Source organism: Ceratotherium simum, chromosome 5, assembly GCF_057802395.1.
Source record: "Ceratotherium simum simum isolate JZ-2026a chromosome 5, ASM5780239v1, whole genome shotgun sequence".
Lineage (NCBI taxonomy): Eukaryota > Metazoa > Chordata > Mammalia > Perissodactyla > Rhinocerotidae > Ceratotherium > Ceratotherium simum.
The window spans coordinates 43,278,431-43,294,653 of NC_141904.1; the positions used below are offsets into that span (position 1 = coordinate 43,278,431).

The 16,223-nt window shown below is 42.0% G+C and overlaps 1 protein-coding gene across 8 annotated transcripts in view; it reads left to right on the forward strand.

Moving 5' to 3' along the window:
• The window catches only part of ZNF621 (zinc finger protein 621), a 33,459-nt gene that overhangs the window by 4,557 nt on the left and 12,679 nt on the right, over positions 1–16,223 (forward strand). For 3 of the 8 annotated variants that reach the window (XM_014790828.2, XM_087430773.1, XM_014790830.2), the window contains 3 exons: positions 1,875–2,001; positions 2,563–2,667; positions 3,968–5,743. In XM_014790828.2, the coding sequence (XP_014646314.1) occupies positions 1,875–2,001; positions 2,563–2,667; positions 3,968–5,028 (1,293 nt within the window). In that variant the 3' untranslated portion in view covers positions 5,029–5,743. Of the gene's footprint in view, positions 1–1,874; positions 2,002–2,562; positions 2,668–3,967; positions 5,744–7,420; positions 15,574–16,223 lie in introns of those variants that run through there. The other 5 variants (XM_087430776.1, XM_087430777.1, XM_087430775.1 and 2 more) reach the window with 4 other exon arrangements.

The window sequence follows — 16,223 nt, forward strand, 5'->3', positions numbered from 1 at the left end:
ATTACTCACAGGACATCATGGTTCTGTCTGGTGTTTGGACTTGTGGCTCAGACTGTTTTGGGGGGCCCTTTGGACCTCATCATTGCCCAGTTTATAGGCCAGCTCTCCTTTTTGATGATTGTCCAGATTTATTCTTTTTCTTTCAGTGTCTCCTTTTGAACTGAGTTCCCTAATTATTATTGTTTTAAAAGGACCCATTTATAAGGACCTGTGAGTAGCGCCAGTAGAGCTGCTGGGAGCAGTTTGAGTTGCCAGGATTTATCCTTCGGGTGTGTTTCTTCCCTGCTTCCTCCAAGAGCAGTTGCAGTCGCATCACTTCTCCCTGTCCCCTGTGCTAACTCCAGTGCACAGGCTGCTTTAGGGGCTGCTGCTAGAGAATGTGACACTCAAGTTTGGGGCTTAGGTGAGCCCCTGTTGGTAGGTGTTTTCATTTTCAGTGGCTGAAAAGAACAGGGCTTATTGCATAAGGTAGTGAGGTCTCCTGGGAGATGGAATCATCTGTGGGGTCATCAAGGTGAGAAAGCCCAGAAGTCATGAAACCTCCTCCAAGATGAGACCCTAGTCTCTGTGGTCTGCACTATGCTGACTGTAGAAGCAGAGAAGGTAGCCAGTATACACCATTCAGGACTGTTCTTGGGCCTCATGGAAGATTCAGAGGCTCTGGCTCCCAGGGTGGTATATGTGGTTTTGAAATAGCTGATCCCTCAGTCCAGATTAGGGGAGGAGCCCCATCTGGTCTGGATGGATTGACAGGTAATTTTGGGAATAGGGAGTTTGAGAAGCTATTCTCCAGAGATGGGGCAACAACAGGTTATGATGAGCTTCAGGGGTTAGCCATGTTTTTGGAGAAGTTCAGACTTTCCAAAGTTTGGAGCAGCTTGGTGTGTGAGAAGAGCCCAGGTTTGCTGTTTGACAGATCTGGTTGAAGTCTCAGCTCTGCCACTTCCTGGTTGTGGGATCTTGGGCAAAGTAATTAATCTTTCTGATTCCTTATTTGAAAAATGGGAGTAATAATTTCTACTTCATATACATGTTGTAAATATTAAATGAAATACAGGATTTAAGAGTACCCACCTAAGAGCCTGGTGCCCAGGGGCTAATCAACAAGTATTAGTTCCCTTCACTCTTGGGAAGATGGAGATGGCCTCGGGGGAGGCAGAGAGAGGCACACCTTGGCAGGAGGAGTGCTGCTCAAGACTGGGGGATGGAGCTGTGTTCAGAGAGCGGGCACTGCCAACCTTCTTTGCAGACAGGTGGTTCAGAGAAGAGGCCAGAACAGGCAGGCTGCAGATTTCCTTCAAGAGAGCCAGCTTTCTGATAAAGTAAGAAGGTATAAAAAGAAATTTGTAAAATGCTGAGATGACTTCTGAGGAGTGGCTCTGCACGTGGTGGAAGATGTTGGGGAAGACTAAGGGGAAGCTAAGTGCAGGGAACAAGTGGGGCTGTTCATGTGTACTTTGGGTGGGTGGAGACGGGGGGTGGCGGTACCTGCAGTGGCTGGTGTATAGAAAATAAAGTGACGGAATTATGGAATACATGAAGGTAGGAGATGCCAGAGAGACAGATCCGAGGAGCCGGGAACAAAGGGGTTGATGCAGTTACCAGGCAGAGAGCCCCAGGTGCCAGGCTATGAGATTGGGATGACAGTTTGGGGCCCCAGAGTTGAGCAGATGGGAGAGCATTGGGGTTCTGATTGGAAGTGAGAACTCTGGCTGAGGGCTGCCCCTGGCTGGGGTGCTGGGTGCCCTTCTCGCTAGAGCAGACCTTCCACGGGGCTCAGAATTGCAGAACCTGGCAGGTCCATCTCTTCCCTGCAGCTCAGGGTGCCTCCTTCTGCCCTCACTCAGAGCTTGAGCAGGACCCTGTTGTTTCAGGAGTCAGTGACCTTTGAGGACGTGGCCGTGTACTTCACCCAGAACCAATGGGCGAGCTTGGACCCTGCACAGAGGGCCCTGTACGGGGAGGTGATGCTGGAGAATTATGCAAATATGGCTTCTCTGGGTAAGGTCTCTCGAAGTAGTCCTTTGTGATAGTTTGATGTCTTCCTCGGATGTTTAGGGGGTTCTAGTAGCCCTTGGGTTTGATGACTCCACAAGGGAATTCTGTAGTCACCAGCCTCTGGAGATGATGGTGGGGAAATCCTTGGTTCCCTTTGGTTTTGAAATTGGACTTCCTTACATCCCAGGGAAGAGCATGGTTTTGGGCCCTGAGGGAAAGGACTCTTCCTGGTGCCCTGGGTGAGCCCTTTGTTCCTCCATCCTTCTAGTTTTCTGGGAATGTGGGCCCTCCTGTTTGTGGAGGAGTCTTCCAGGATATCAGTATGTACATTCTTCCCAAGGAGATTTCCTTTCTCCTAAGTCAGGGCGAGGTTGCAGTTTCTTCCTGAGGAGAATCGCTATCTTTTGGAGCCCTTCTTCAGAACCCCTGGGTAGCTTACTTGGTCTCCTGGGCGTTCTGTTTCTTTCCCCAACTAGCCTGTTATGGGATGGGCCTAGAGAGAGCTCAGGAACAGCTCTGGATGTCTCCCCTCAACTTGTCTGTCTTTTTTTCTTGGTGGGGTAGCATTTCCATTCCCCAAACCTGTTCTGATCTCCCAACTGGAGAGAGGGGAAGCACCATGGGGCCCAGATCCCTGGGAAGCGGAGGTTTTGAGAGGTATCCATCCAGGTAAGTAAGAGAACCTAACGGTTTCTGATTTTGCCTTCCTGTTTTACTGAAGTGTTTCTTTGGCAGCAGAGAACAAAGCTCCCTATCGTTTATAAGGCAGTACTCAGTGTACTCTCTGACGTCTACCGAGTTCCAGCCCCGAGCCTGGAAAGACCAGTCCCTAGGAATATGTGGCTGTGTGCTGTCTGTGTGTTCATGTGGCTGTCCTGCCACAGAAAAGCTGTGACCCAGCAGCTCCTAAGCCACTTCTTTTCTCACTTACCAGTGGAAATACTTAATTTTATGCCAGACTGATTGATTTGTGCCACAGCTATGAATTTTATTTTTAGGTCTTCAGAAATGAAAAAAATGCTTTTAATTTGCCTTTTTAGTATTTAAATCACCTAAAAATTCCTATGCCATAACCTTTAGGTCTACATTGTATTTGTCTTATGTGGAGCTGTAGAAGAAAGGGCAAGGACTCTCCCCCCCCCCCCCCCCCCCCCCCCCCGCACCCAGCATACACCCAGCGCACACACCTACCCACCCACCCACCCACCCTAAAATTCCCCTGAGACTGCTTGCCAGTCCTGGGAGCTTTTGATTACTTGGGTTTTCTTTCTTTTTGGAAGAAAGTTTCCAGGCCTCACTTCTCACACATACCTGATTTTGTAAACAGTGGTTCCTTTAGCAGTAATACCACAGTGGCCTACAGCTCTCCAGTCAACTTGTGTTCTAGCTGGCTTTCTGAAGGAGATCATCTTTACCCCAGAATATTATGTGGAATAGTTAAAAGTAGAATTATTAGGCCATTGTTTAGAATTCAGAATTCTGGGTGGGTTCCTGGCACTCAGGGGGCACTGGGGTCTGTTGTTTTTCAGTCTTTGTCTCCTGCTGGACCCCTCTTAGTGTTGGAGCTGCCCCTCTGCGCTCCCTAGTCTCACTGGTGTCTTTTTCCTCTTCTGGGTCTCTCTGTCTCATTTCTTGCTGATCCCTCTTATCTCTCCAATTCTTTTTCTTTCCCCTTCTGCCTTCTTTTCTCCCCATTCTTGAAGTTCTCTCTCTGCCCATTTCACCTGCCTTATTAGTTCATTTCCCAGCCTTCCTCATAAGAGGCACTTCCTGGTCTGTTTCCAGTGTCATCACTTCTCCAGTTGCATGTTATTATTTTTCTTTTTCTCTTTCATCCTCCTTTATGGATGCTTGTAGCCGTTTCGTGGGTATATTTTAAAAATCACATCTTACAAAAGAAAATGAGGACCACTGGATCCTGTTTTCTTCCAGTTCAGTAACTGGGAACACTTGTGGTTTCTTTGGTCAGGTGGTGAGTCCTGGATCAAGAAGGAAGAGCCAGCTGTAAAGCAGGAAGCCTCTGAAGAAGCAGAGGTGCACAGAATGCCAGTAGGAGGACTTCTCAGAAACGTTGCTCAGCACTTTGATTTTAAAAGCAAGGCAACATGGCAGACTTTCAGTCTGAATCCGAATCTGATACTTCGAGGTGGAATGAAGTTCTATGAATGTAAAGAATGCGGAAAAATCTTCAGATATAACTCAAAGCTTATTCGGCATCAGATGAGTCATACTGGAGAAAAGCCCTTCAAATGTAAGGAATGCGGCAAAGCTTTCAAGTCCAGCTATGACTGTATTGTCCATGAGAAGAATCACATTGGAGAAGGGCCTTATGAGTGTAAGGAGTGCGGCAAAGGTTTGAGTTCCAACACGGCCTTGACTCAGCATCAAAGGATCCACACTGGAGAGAAACCCTATGAGTGTAAGGAGTGTGGAAAGGCTTTCCGTAGGAGTGCAGCATATCTTCAGCATCAGAGACTACACACTGGAGAGAAACTCTATAAATGTAAGGAATGTTGGAAAGCTTTTGGTTGTAGGTCACTTTTTATTGTCCATCAGAGAATTCATACGGGGGAGAAACCCTACCAATGTAAGGAGTGTGGCAAGGCCTTCACTCAGAAGATAGCCTCCATTCAGCACCAACGAGTTCACACTGGAGAGAAGCCTTATGAATGTAAGGTGTGTGGGAAGGCCTTCAAATGGTATGGCAGTTTTGTTCAGCATCAGAAGTTGCACCCTGTGGAGAAGAAGCCTGTCAAGGTTCTTGGGCCATCCCTGATGACTCCCCAGTGCCCCTCTTCAGCCTTATCTCCAGTTCCTCTCCAGAGTCCATGCTCTGCTCCAGCTGTGGCTGTGCCTTCACTGACCTTTCCACATGCTGTGCTCATTCCTACCTCTGGGCCTTTGTTCATGCTGCTGCCCACATCTGGAATACCTTCTTCACCTGTCCAAATAGTACGAGTCTTCCAGGGTCTTACTCCCACTGTGAAGCCTTCCCCAATTTTTCTGACTCCTTCTTCTCACCCCTCATGATCTTTATCTGCCACTCCTATGGCTCTGAGGCCCAGCAAATCTCCAAGCTAATTTGAGTTTCATTTGTGTTTTTTTCTTACCTTACATGTATTACAACTGTTTCAGGATAAACCCCGTTGTAATCTATATATATTTGAAGACTGTGTTTATATAACTCATTCTCTTTTTCTCTGGGTAGAAAATGGAAATACTTGACCTTTGCATTGGTCCCTTTCAGGCTTGAACAGCAATGGCTGTGTCTGCATTGTGAACGTGCTGGTGTTAGAAGTCCTGGTAGGACACTCTGGTGTGTTAGAGTTTGGGAGAGAGGACTTCCCTGGATTAAGCCATTGTGATTAGCAGGAAGCAGCCTGGGAGAAACAGAGGAGGCATGCAAGACCTGTGGGAGTAGAGAATTGGAATAAGTGTCCAACAATGAACTTTAGAAATTAATGCAGATTATTTAGTGGGCTAAGGTGGTGTATTAATGCCATTGAAGTTGCATTGCCCTTGGCAATGGATCGTTGAGGATCTCATATGTCTATGCAAAAGATCATGTGAAATAACCACTAAAAAATAGTATGTATGCAGTGATAGCAATTATTTACACGATTGATAGCAATCATGTCTTTAAAAAGGAACTTTCTTTTTCTTTAGTTTTGCTCTTGATATCTAGATGTTTCTTTTTAACTTTGGTTTCCTAAGTAAATATACACCAAGGCCTTCATCTCTGTCACATCTGTTGTGTAAAGTTTTCATTGTGGGTGTTCTGGTTTTCTGTTTGCAAGCACTGACTTCTACATTTTATTTTCTCCAGATAGCATGAGTTGTATATAAAGCCAACTTGGGGGAAATCTGAATAAGCCTCCAAAATTGTTTTTTAGGAGTAGAGGGGGCTGTGTAATGGGTCAGTGGCTAAGTTTATGAAGTGGAATTTTGGGTTGTTCTTGCTTTTGACCTTGAGGATCTGTGACAACTATGCAAAATAATGCATGAATTAATTCCTGGAAAAAGAACTCAAGTTATGCATTATTAGTGTTAATGTAAAGTAAAGCCTTAAACACCGATGGAAGGGGCCATACATTATTTTAAGTTGTTTTTGCTATCTAGATGTTTCTCCATAGAAATTAACAGAAAACCTTTAAATAGGTTGTTCTTTAAACTTTACCATGTGTCTGAATAATCTGATGTGCTCAATAACTTGGTGTAAAAAGAGTAATTTTCTGGCCTAACTCCCAGAAATTCTGATTTTGGATATCTGTGGTGATGCCCAGACCTTTAATGTGGACCATACTTTGAGAGAGATGCTTTAAACAGAAAATGCATTTGGCCTGTTTGGAGGCATACATTGATAAAGGGTTTGAGTGAGACTGCCTTATTTCACAGTGGATCTTTAGGAGAGAGACCTCCAAGAGTAATTTGGGTGGTGTCACTTTAGAAGAAGAGAGAAAAGTAAGTGAAATATGGCCTGTAGGGAAAGAAAGAAAAGGGCAAAGAGATCTGATGTGGCCTATGAAGAATTCCTGAGGTCTGCACTCGTAGGAGGTTTGTGGGGGTTGACATTGGCTACCTTTTGCTATTTATTTGCTTGTTGGCTGAAGTAATGAAATTTTTTTTCTTATTATAAAGTTAATACACTTCAAAGTAGCTCTTGGGTTAAAGAGAGCACAAAATGGATGCTACAGATGATTTAGAACCGAACAACAGTAAGAACAGGACATAGCAGGGTCTATGGGATGTGGCAAAAGGTGGTACTCAGAGCAATATTTACAGTCTTGGATGCATTAGGAAACAAGTTTGAAGGCTTGCAATTCAGAAAGCTGGGGGTGGTGTTTGGTGGTGGAAAACAAACAAAATTAACCAAAGACAAAACAAGCAAACAGACCAAAAAACCCTCAAATGAAGTTAGCAGAAATAAGATATTCAACAGAGTTTTTGGTAAAGATGGTGTTTGAACGTGTTATCATTCATGCCCTCCTGTAACCCCGCTAAAATAGTAAAAGAGATTAAAAATTAAAAGGCATAAACTCACAAGGACAATAAGATGATGATAACATTTTGGAAGCTTGAAAGCAGGTGAAAGAGTTGTAACTTTTAGCAGACCTGAGAAGGGTGAATCCTAAGCCAAACTGGGGGAAGCTGAGCAGCCGTCCTGTATGGCAGAATTCCCAAAAGGGCTTAGTGAAACCAGGTATCAGGGATGCTGGTGGGACTAAGAACAGGAGAATTGGCTAAAAGTGTTTAAGAAGCACTTAGATTCTCAGGTCACCCTTCTAACCCCCTATGCTCTGGTGCAGCAAAGCAGGAATTTTGGAGGTCAGGGTACCACCCTGAACATGAGATCTTTCACCCTTTAGCCTTCTACCCCTACTTCTATCCAGAACGCTGCCAGTAAGACTTGTGTACCTTCTAGGCCAGAAATCAGAAGAACTTGCTTTGGGAACTCTGGTGAAGTCAAGAGAAAAGACCAATGATACTGGCATCTCAGATTCCTGAATGAAATGGCTCCACGGAGAACTTCCAACTATGTATGTAGACCTCCTAGCCAGCTTTTTACTGCTTCGTTCTTACACATAAACTGATAGCCAAGAATATGAAAATGGCTGAAGCAAGGGAACAGGAAGGCCCAGGTGAAGCAGACTACGCAGGGAGAAGAAAACTTATCCTAAGGTTAGGGAAGATGTTTGCATCCCTGAAACAATAGGTTGCTATAAAAAAGGAAAATTCAGAGAACAAAAAATAACTGTGGAAAACTAAAAGTTGGTATCTGAAATGAGACAATCAATGTAAGCATTGGAAAATAAAGTCAAGGGAATCACCCCGAAAGTATAACAAAAAGAGGTCAAAGTAGCAAAAAAAGGTGACCTAACAGTTAAATAGGCATTTTGAGAGAGAAGAATGAAGTTGGAGAGAAAGAAATCGTAAATAATTCAGGGAGATTTCCCAGAGTTGAAGCCTGGGGCTCCAAGCCTTCATCAGAGGTGTTGAGGTGTTGAGGGAGCCGCAAGCACTCCCCGGCCTCAGGCCTCCCTGCCTCTGCTGGTGGGAATGAAGAGAGGGACTCCAGACCCATACCTCTTCTACGGTCCTCCAATCTCAGCCTTCCTACCATTAGCAGTCTGGAGACTATCAGAACTTTCTCAGCGTGCACTTTGTTTATTTCAGTCCCCACAAGGAGCCCTGAACTCCCAGGATAATCCCCAGCTCCTGCAAGTTTAATCCTTTATGTCTGTACATTTCACTTTCTGTCTCTCCAGCTCCTGATAACTTCATTCTGCCCGCTGAAGCTAACAATCCATTGGTAGCAAAGTTCCCCATGTGCCGAACATCTTTGAACCTTACCTCCTCCTTCTAATCAAAACCTGCCTGTCCTCTGACGATACTGCTTCCCCAGCACCCTCTGAAAAGGTGGTTATTTTTCTTCTGCATTCCTAACATCAGATATCCTGGATCCTCTTTGTTTCTCTTTGCCAGTTCCAGATCGTTCTTCACCCCTCCTCTTTACTGAAAACCTCCACCTCTGAATCACATGTCATCAGGCAGTGCTGCTGGGCCTCTGGGTCACACTCCCTCATTCCTTGAAGATTTTAGCTTCTGCCCTACTGTCACTCTCTTCAACATTATTCTTGTCTTAATTCTTGGTGATTTCAGTAGATGATCCTTCCAATACCTCACCCTATCATTTCCTTTCTTATCCTTTGTGTTACCTCAACCACCCCTTTGATGACATCCTAGACCTTGTATCCCCTCTGTAATCTCAGCACTTTAAATATCTTGCTCTATTACCTATATTTCCAATTTATTCCCTTTAGAATCCTCATGCTAACAATCCTTCAACTTCCATTGTTCCTCCTTTTTCACTGCCCTTCACTTCCCTGTCCTCCACCTCGGTTATGCCTGTCCTTTCTTTTTCACTCAAATCTGCAGTCAATTATTATAACAATTCCTTTATAATCGCCCTTAACTCCCTTCTCCTTCTCTCGCTTTGTCACACTCACACGGCAAAAGCCTACCTCTGAGTAAATACAATTCTTTGCCTTCTCTGTGCCTGCACCTGTGCTACAAAAGTCATCAGGAAAAAACACACTGCCATGCTGAATCGACTGACTTTCAATTCATGACCAGTGACTTCAGGTAGGCTCTTAATGCTTCCTGACAGTCGTACTACAATTCTGGGGTCCACTTCACTCTCCTACTTTCCTAGACCACTACTCTTTACCTTCTTAAAACTCTTCTTGAGCCTCTGACACCCCCTCCTCAGTCTTCTTGCTCAGCTGATGATTGTTTCTGCCCCCTGCTGGCAGAACAGCAAGCTCCAGAGAGCGACTGTGCCCTCAGCCCAGGTGCCAGAATGAGAAGACACAGGGAGCTGTGTTGGGCCCAGAATTGCTGTGGGCACCTGTCTTGCCCATCTGCTTTTCAGCTTGCAATATCGGATCTTCCATCACCATATTCTCAATCACTTCCACTAAGACAGTTCCACCTTTTTAAGATTCTATCACATTCAGTAACACACTTCTGCTTCCTAATTCTGTGTCAGCCAGTGTTTAGTTGCAGACGACAGAACTCACTTTAACTAGTTTAAGCAGAAAGGCATTTGCTACATACTATTAGCTTATAAAACTTCCACAAGGGAACCAAGTCGGGATGCCACAGGCAGAAGCCAAGAAAAATGACCAATGACATTACCAAATCATTCCAGTGGAAACCCAGCAGCTGCTGGTGCCTGCTGATGGACTGCCACTCCCATTGAAGAGAGGCACTGGACCACTGGGAGGTTTGCTATGTATTGTGGAGAAAAAGCAAATATCCCCACAACCATTTTGGTAGGAGACTGTAGGGTCTCATGATCTTTACTTCCATCTTCTGCAGGGGTATACCTGCTCAGTGGAAGTAGGTTATGTGTGTACATCTAAGTAACAAGGGCTTTTGGGAAATCTTTTTTGGATTCGACCTGGGAAAGTAAGATTTATAATGTGGAGAAGTCCTAAAATGGGGAAAGGATTTTCAAAATATTTTGGGCAGCTATAAAGTATCAGTTATCCATTGCAGGCATGAAAGATGGCCTAAATGACAGAAGGATACACTATGTTCATGGGTAGGGAAGAGCGATATCCTCAAGAATTCAAATTTTGCCAAATCAATTTATAAATTAAAAGCAATTCCAGGGGCCGGCTGGTGGTGCAAGCGGTTAAGTGCGCACGCTCCAATGCCGCGGCCCGGGGTTCGCTGGTTTGGATCCTGGGCGCGCACCGATGCACTGCTTGGCAAGCCATGCTGTGGCGGCGTCCCATATAAAGTGAAGGAAGATGGGCATGGATGTTAGCCCAGGGCCAGTCTTCCTCAGCAAAGAAAGAGGAGGATTGTTAGCACAGGGCTGATCTCCTCACAAAAAAAAAAAAAAAAAAAAAAGCAGTTACAATCAAAATTCTGAAGAGATTTGTGTCTGTGTGTGACCTGACAAACTGATCTTAAAATTTATATAGAAGAACAAGGGATAGCGCAGACAATTTCAAAGACCAAGGTGGGAGATTTTGTGCACCCAGGTATTAAATATAATGATCATCAAAAACAGAACAAAACAAAAAAACCAAAAAAACCCAAGTTATAAAAAAAATAGAGATACACTGTAAAATTATTTGTATAAGTTGAAAAAATCTAAAACAACAATATACTATTTAGGAATATATACATTTTATACAACATTATACACATATAAAACACAATTATAGAGAAATGAAGTATAGAGTGATTATGCATCACTGGCATAGGCTGAGAAAATATAAAGGATATTTCTGTCCCTCTCCTACCTCTTTTCTTCTCCTCTTATTGCTTATCTCATTCTGTTCCAAATGCCAGGAACCCAATCCCAAATGCTGCCCACCAATTGTCCAACACCCTCCACTTTTGCCACTTATTTCTGGTCTAAAAACAAACAATAGTAGTCAGATGTTTTGTTTCTAAAATATCTTGAATTAATGATTCTCAAAGTACTTGACAAAGTATGGTCTCTTAACATCCCTATAAGTAGATCAGTACTAATATCTTATTTCATGGCTGTCCAGAAAGAAGTTATATAACTTGCTTTAATCTAAAAATCATGTTGTTGTAAAAGCCAGATGATTAAATATATTGCTTGAAGAAAACATTAACTTTTATTGCATGAAGCCCGATTGTATGGCTGGCTAAATCTTTCTCTTAAGTGAATCAGTAATCAGTGTTATCATTTCATTTCTACTGATCCACTTACTAGTTACAATGGATTTGTGGGGTTACAGGAAATTTCAATTGGCCAAAATTTTCAATGTACTCCACTTGGCTACCTCAACAAGGATACCTTGGGTTTTAATAATGATAAAAATATATACTTTCCTGGTACTGTTTACCATTTAATATTTAAGCACAATACATTGCAAGTTAGATTTTCTATCTCAGGTATGTTTAAAAAGAAATGGAACTCCAGAGATGGTAAAGGACCTTGCTCAAGGTCACAGTGATTGGAGACAGAACGGAAGTATTTTGATGCCCACTTTCAGCTCTGATGGTAGCTTTCTAAGAAAAACAGTCTCAAGTATAGCAGGCATTTTCAATGTATCAAGTAATTACTTACATGGGTAGATATTTTTCCTTGCCGTTGTTTTGCAGGCAATCTTAGCAGTTTAGTTGTAATTTGTTCTTCAGGGACTGCTAGCAGGTTGGTTAATTATGGAAGGAGTGATGTCCATTCAATTGTAAAAGTGTAAACAATGAGTCTCAAAAGTATAGGCAGCAGAAATCTGAAGGCAAATTGTGCCTGTTCCTGAGAAGGGAGGTTCTCTTTACAGCCACTTTGTGCTGGGAACAGGGCAATTTTCTTGTACTTCTCAGATCTCTCATTTTCCATAAACAAGATGCCTAATTGTTTTATGACCAATTGAGGTGTCTACATTGTTTGCATAGATTGTCCACTGTTAACCTTTTGACCATATACAGTGGCTTTTAAATTTAATTTAAAAATTGATTTTCTAGTTAGGAAAGAAATACATGCGTAGAGCAAAAGTTTTACCTCGAAAAGTACCTAGGGCTGAATTTCACTACTTTTTTTTGTTTTTTTGGTGAGGAAGACTGGCCCTGAGCTAACATCTGTTGCCAATCTTCCTCTTTTTGCTGAGAAAGATCTGCCCTGATCTAACATCTGTGCCCATCCTCCTCTATTTTGTACGTCGGACGCCGCCACAGCATGGCTTGATGAGTGGTGCATCAGTCCGTGCCGGGATCCGAACCTGCAAACCTTGGGCCGCCGAAGCAGAGTGTGTGAACTTGACTACACCACTGGGCTGGCCCCGGAATTTCACCACTTTTAATACTTTGGCGTACACACAAACATACACACACTCACACATACCTTTACACATATGCATGCACACACAAAGTATAATATGCATATTCTATCATAGACTCCTTTTTTCAGTTAGCAGAATATCATGCACATGTGCTAGTCAGCAAGTAATGCATAATATCATGTTTAATAGCTGCATAATGTTACATTGCATGGATTTATATTCTTTATGTCACCAGTCTATTATCAAACATGTAGGACATTTCCATTTTGAATCTCTTTGAAATGCTTTGATGAACACCTAGTGTATACATGACTGATACAGTCATGATTTATTATTTTTTTACTTTATTTCTACATATTTTTTTGAAAATTAAAGAATATTTCTGATAAAATACGGGTCCCTTTTGTTCTTCTCCTCCTTATTTCCCTCTTTCATTATTTTTCCAGAGTTAATCCATAAATAATAAGTGGCGTTACTTTACATGTTTAAAAAAGTCGACATAGGTGCTATTGTCCCAGGGATGCTGGAGACACCTATGCCACGTGCAGCCATGGACAGTGATTCTCTGTTAGTCTCTGTGAGTCATTAGTTAGTCTTTCTTGTTATTTAGCAACTTCCGTTTTTTAAAAAAGAGTTTTATTTAATTTTTATTGAGGTATAATTGACATACAACATTATATTAGTTTCAAGTGTATAACATAATGTTTTGATATTTGTATGTATTGAGAAATCACTACAATAAGTCTAGTTAACAATCTGTTACCATACATAGTTACAGAATTTTTTTTTCTAGTGATGGGAACTTGTTTTTACTCTCTTGGCAACTTTTAAATATGCAATACAGTATTATTAACTATACTTGTCATGCTGTACATTATATCCTCATTATTTATTTATTTTTACTTTTTATTTTTTTGGTGAGGAAGATTGGCCCTGAGCTAACATCTGTTGCCAATCCTCCTCTTTTTGCTTGAGGAAGATTGTCGCTGAGCTAACATCTGTGCCAGTCTTCCTCTACTTTATAAATGGGATGCTGCTGCAGCATGGCTTGATGAGCAGTGCGTAGGTCCATGCCCAGGATCCGAACCTGGGAACCCTGGGCCGCTGAAGCAGAGCATGCGAACTTAACCACTATACCACCGGGCCAGCGTTCCCATGACTTATTTATTTTATAACTGGAGTTTTGTACCTTTTGACTTCCTTCACCCATTCTGCCCACCTCCTATCCCCTACCTCTGGCAACCGTCAATCTGTTCTCTCTATCTATGAGCTTGTTGTTTTTTTTTAGATTCCACATATAAGTGAGATCATATGGTGTTTGTCTTTCTCTATCTGACTTATTTCACTTATTTCACTTAGCATATTTCACTCAAGGTCCGTCCATGTTGCCACAAATGGCAAGATCTCATTCTTTTTTATGGCTGAATAATAGCCCATTGTATATGTATGCCACATTTTCTTTATCCATTCACCCATTGATGGACACTTAGGTTGTTTCTATGTCTTGGCTATTGTAAATAATGCTACAGTGAATGTAGGGATGCATATATCTTTTCGGGTTAGTGTTTTTGTTTTCTTCAGATAATACCAAGAAGTGGAATTGCTGGATCATATGGTAGTTCTATTTTTAAATTTTTGAGGAACTTCTGTACTATTTTCCATAGTGGCTGCACCAATTTACATTCCCGCGAACAGTGCATAAGTGTTCCCTTTTCTCCACATCCTTGCCAATGCTTGTTATTTTTTGTCCTTTTGATAATTGCTTTTTTTCTCTTAACAATATGCTTGAGAGATATTACCAGAGGATGTGTGATTCAGCAAAATGAGGGAATAAACCAAAAGAGAGAAAGATTTGGAGTTCAGGAAATGGAGCATCCAATATTTGTAGAATAGTGAAGGAATGAGAAGACAGTTGTACACCTGTCCTAGCAACAACCAGTTTGAATTGGAATAGGAGGATGAAAAACTGTGAGAGTTAGGTCTCCAGGAAAAAAAGGACAAAAAATATTCTAAATTCAGGCATATCATTATAAACTGTCATAACACTAAGGATAAAGAAAAGATCCTAAGAGCTCCTGGAGGTGAGTGGGGATGGGGAACAGGTCGTACAGCAAGGAACTGGAATCAGAATGATAACAGACTTCTCAATAGCAACATGGGATGCTCCAAGATAGTGGAGCAATGCCTTCAAAATTCTGAAGAAAATTATTTTCAATCTAGAATTCCATTCCTAGCCAAACTATTCCTCAAAAGTAAATTAAGGCCAACACAATGGCAAATGCTAACTGGTAATGTACTGGGAGTGCTGAGTTGGAAAATCATCATTTTGGGACCATTATAATAAAGATAGGTTCAGGTAAGAATCACCAGTGGATGCTCAATATAGGGAGAAATTTAACGAGGATCAGAATATTGGTATAGTCTTAAAGTTTCTATCCATGTAAAGCTTATTAGTTGCAAGAGAAAGCACAGTAACTATCTGGAAATTGTACAACACCTTGATTGGATGATCAAAATTAACACCATCAATGAGTGGGAGATGGAAAATGTGTCCTCCATATGTGATGACCTGAGAAAGGCACATCACTTTATAAGTATTCTTGTGAGGGATGAATATCCTGAATCTAACCACAAGGAAGCACCAGACAAACCCCAAAAGGAGTACATTCTATGCAAAAAGGAGTTTCTGTATTCTTAAAAAATGTAAATGTCATAATAAATGATGACTGAGAAAATATTCCAGATTAAGGGTGACTAAAGAGACATGACAACTATATACAATACTTGATCTGACAGGATCCTCTATCAGAGGAAAAATAAACTGCTATAAAAGACATTATTCGGGGGCTGGCCCCTTGACTTAGTGGTTAAGTGCATGCGTTCCGCTATTGGCGGCCCGGGTTCGGATCCCGAGCGTGCACCGATGCATCGCTTCTCCGGCCATGCCGAGGTGGCTTCCCACATACAGCAACTAGAAGGATGTGCAACTATGGCATACAACTATCTACTGGGGCTTTGGGGAGAAAAGGGGGAAAAAAATAAAAGGAGGAGGATTGGCAATGGATGTTAGCTCAGGGCCGGTCTTCCTCAGCAAAAAGAGGAGGATTGGCGTGGATGTTAGCTCAGGGCTGATCTTCCTCACACACACACACAAAAAGACATTATTGGGCCAATTTACAACATTAAAATACAGACAATAAATTAGATAAAAATATTGGATCAATATTAAGTTTACTAAAGCTGATAACAGTATTGTTATTAAGAGAATATTTTATTCTAAGGAAATATATATACTGAAGTATTTACGGATAAAGGGCCATGATGTATGCAACTTACTCTTAAATACTTCAGAAAAAAATGACCATCCATTCATCCATCCATCCACTTACCTGAGAGAGAGAAAGAGGAAAAAGCAAGTGCTAAAGAAAATGGAGCAAAATGTTAATAAAAGATGAATCTGGGTAAAAGGTAACACGGGTTTCATGTACTATCCTTATTCTTACAACTCTTCTATAAGTTTGAAATTATTTCCAAAAAAATATAAAAAGTAATATAAACATATTTTCAGGCATTCAAGGACTAAACAATTTAACCATCATTTTATAAGAATATGTGTACTTCAGAAAAATGAGGAAGTAACCCAGAAAAAAATACAGAAGATCCAGGAAATTGGGTATCCAGCATAGGAGAAGGAGAAAGGAAGTCCCAAGAAGGCAGCAGTATTCTGGGATAAGACAGCAACCAGTCCAGATTGGAAGAGAAGGATAAGGGGTTGTGGAAGAGAGATCTCTGGGAGCAGGGTGGTGGTGGTGGGTGGACCAGATAGATTACTTGAAGTATTTGAGTGTTTGGGAAAAATATTATTAATTTTTTCACAGATCTGTGGGAGAATTT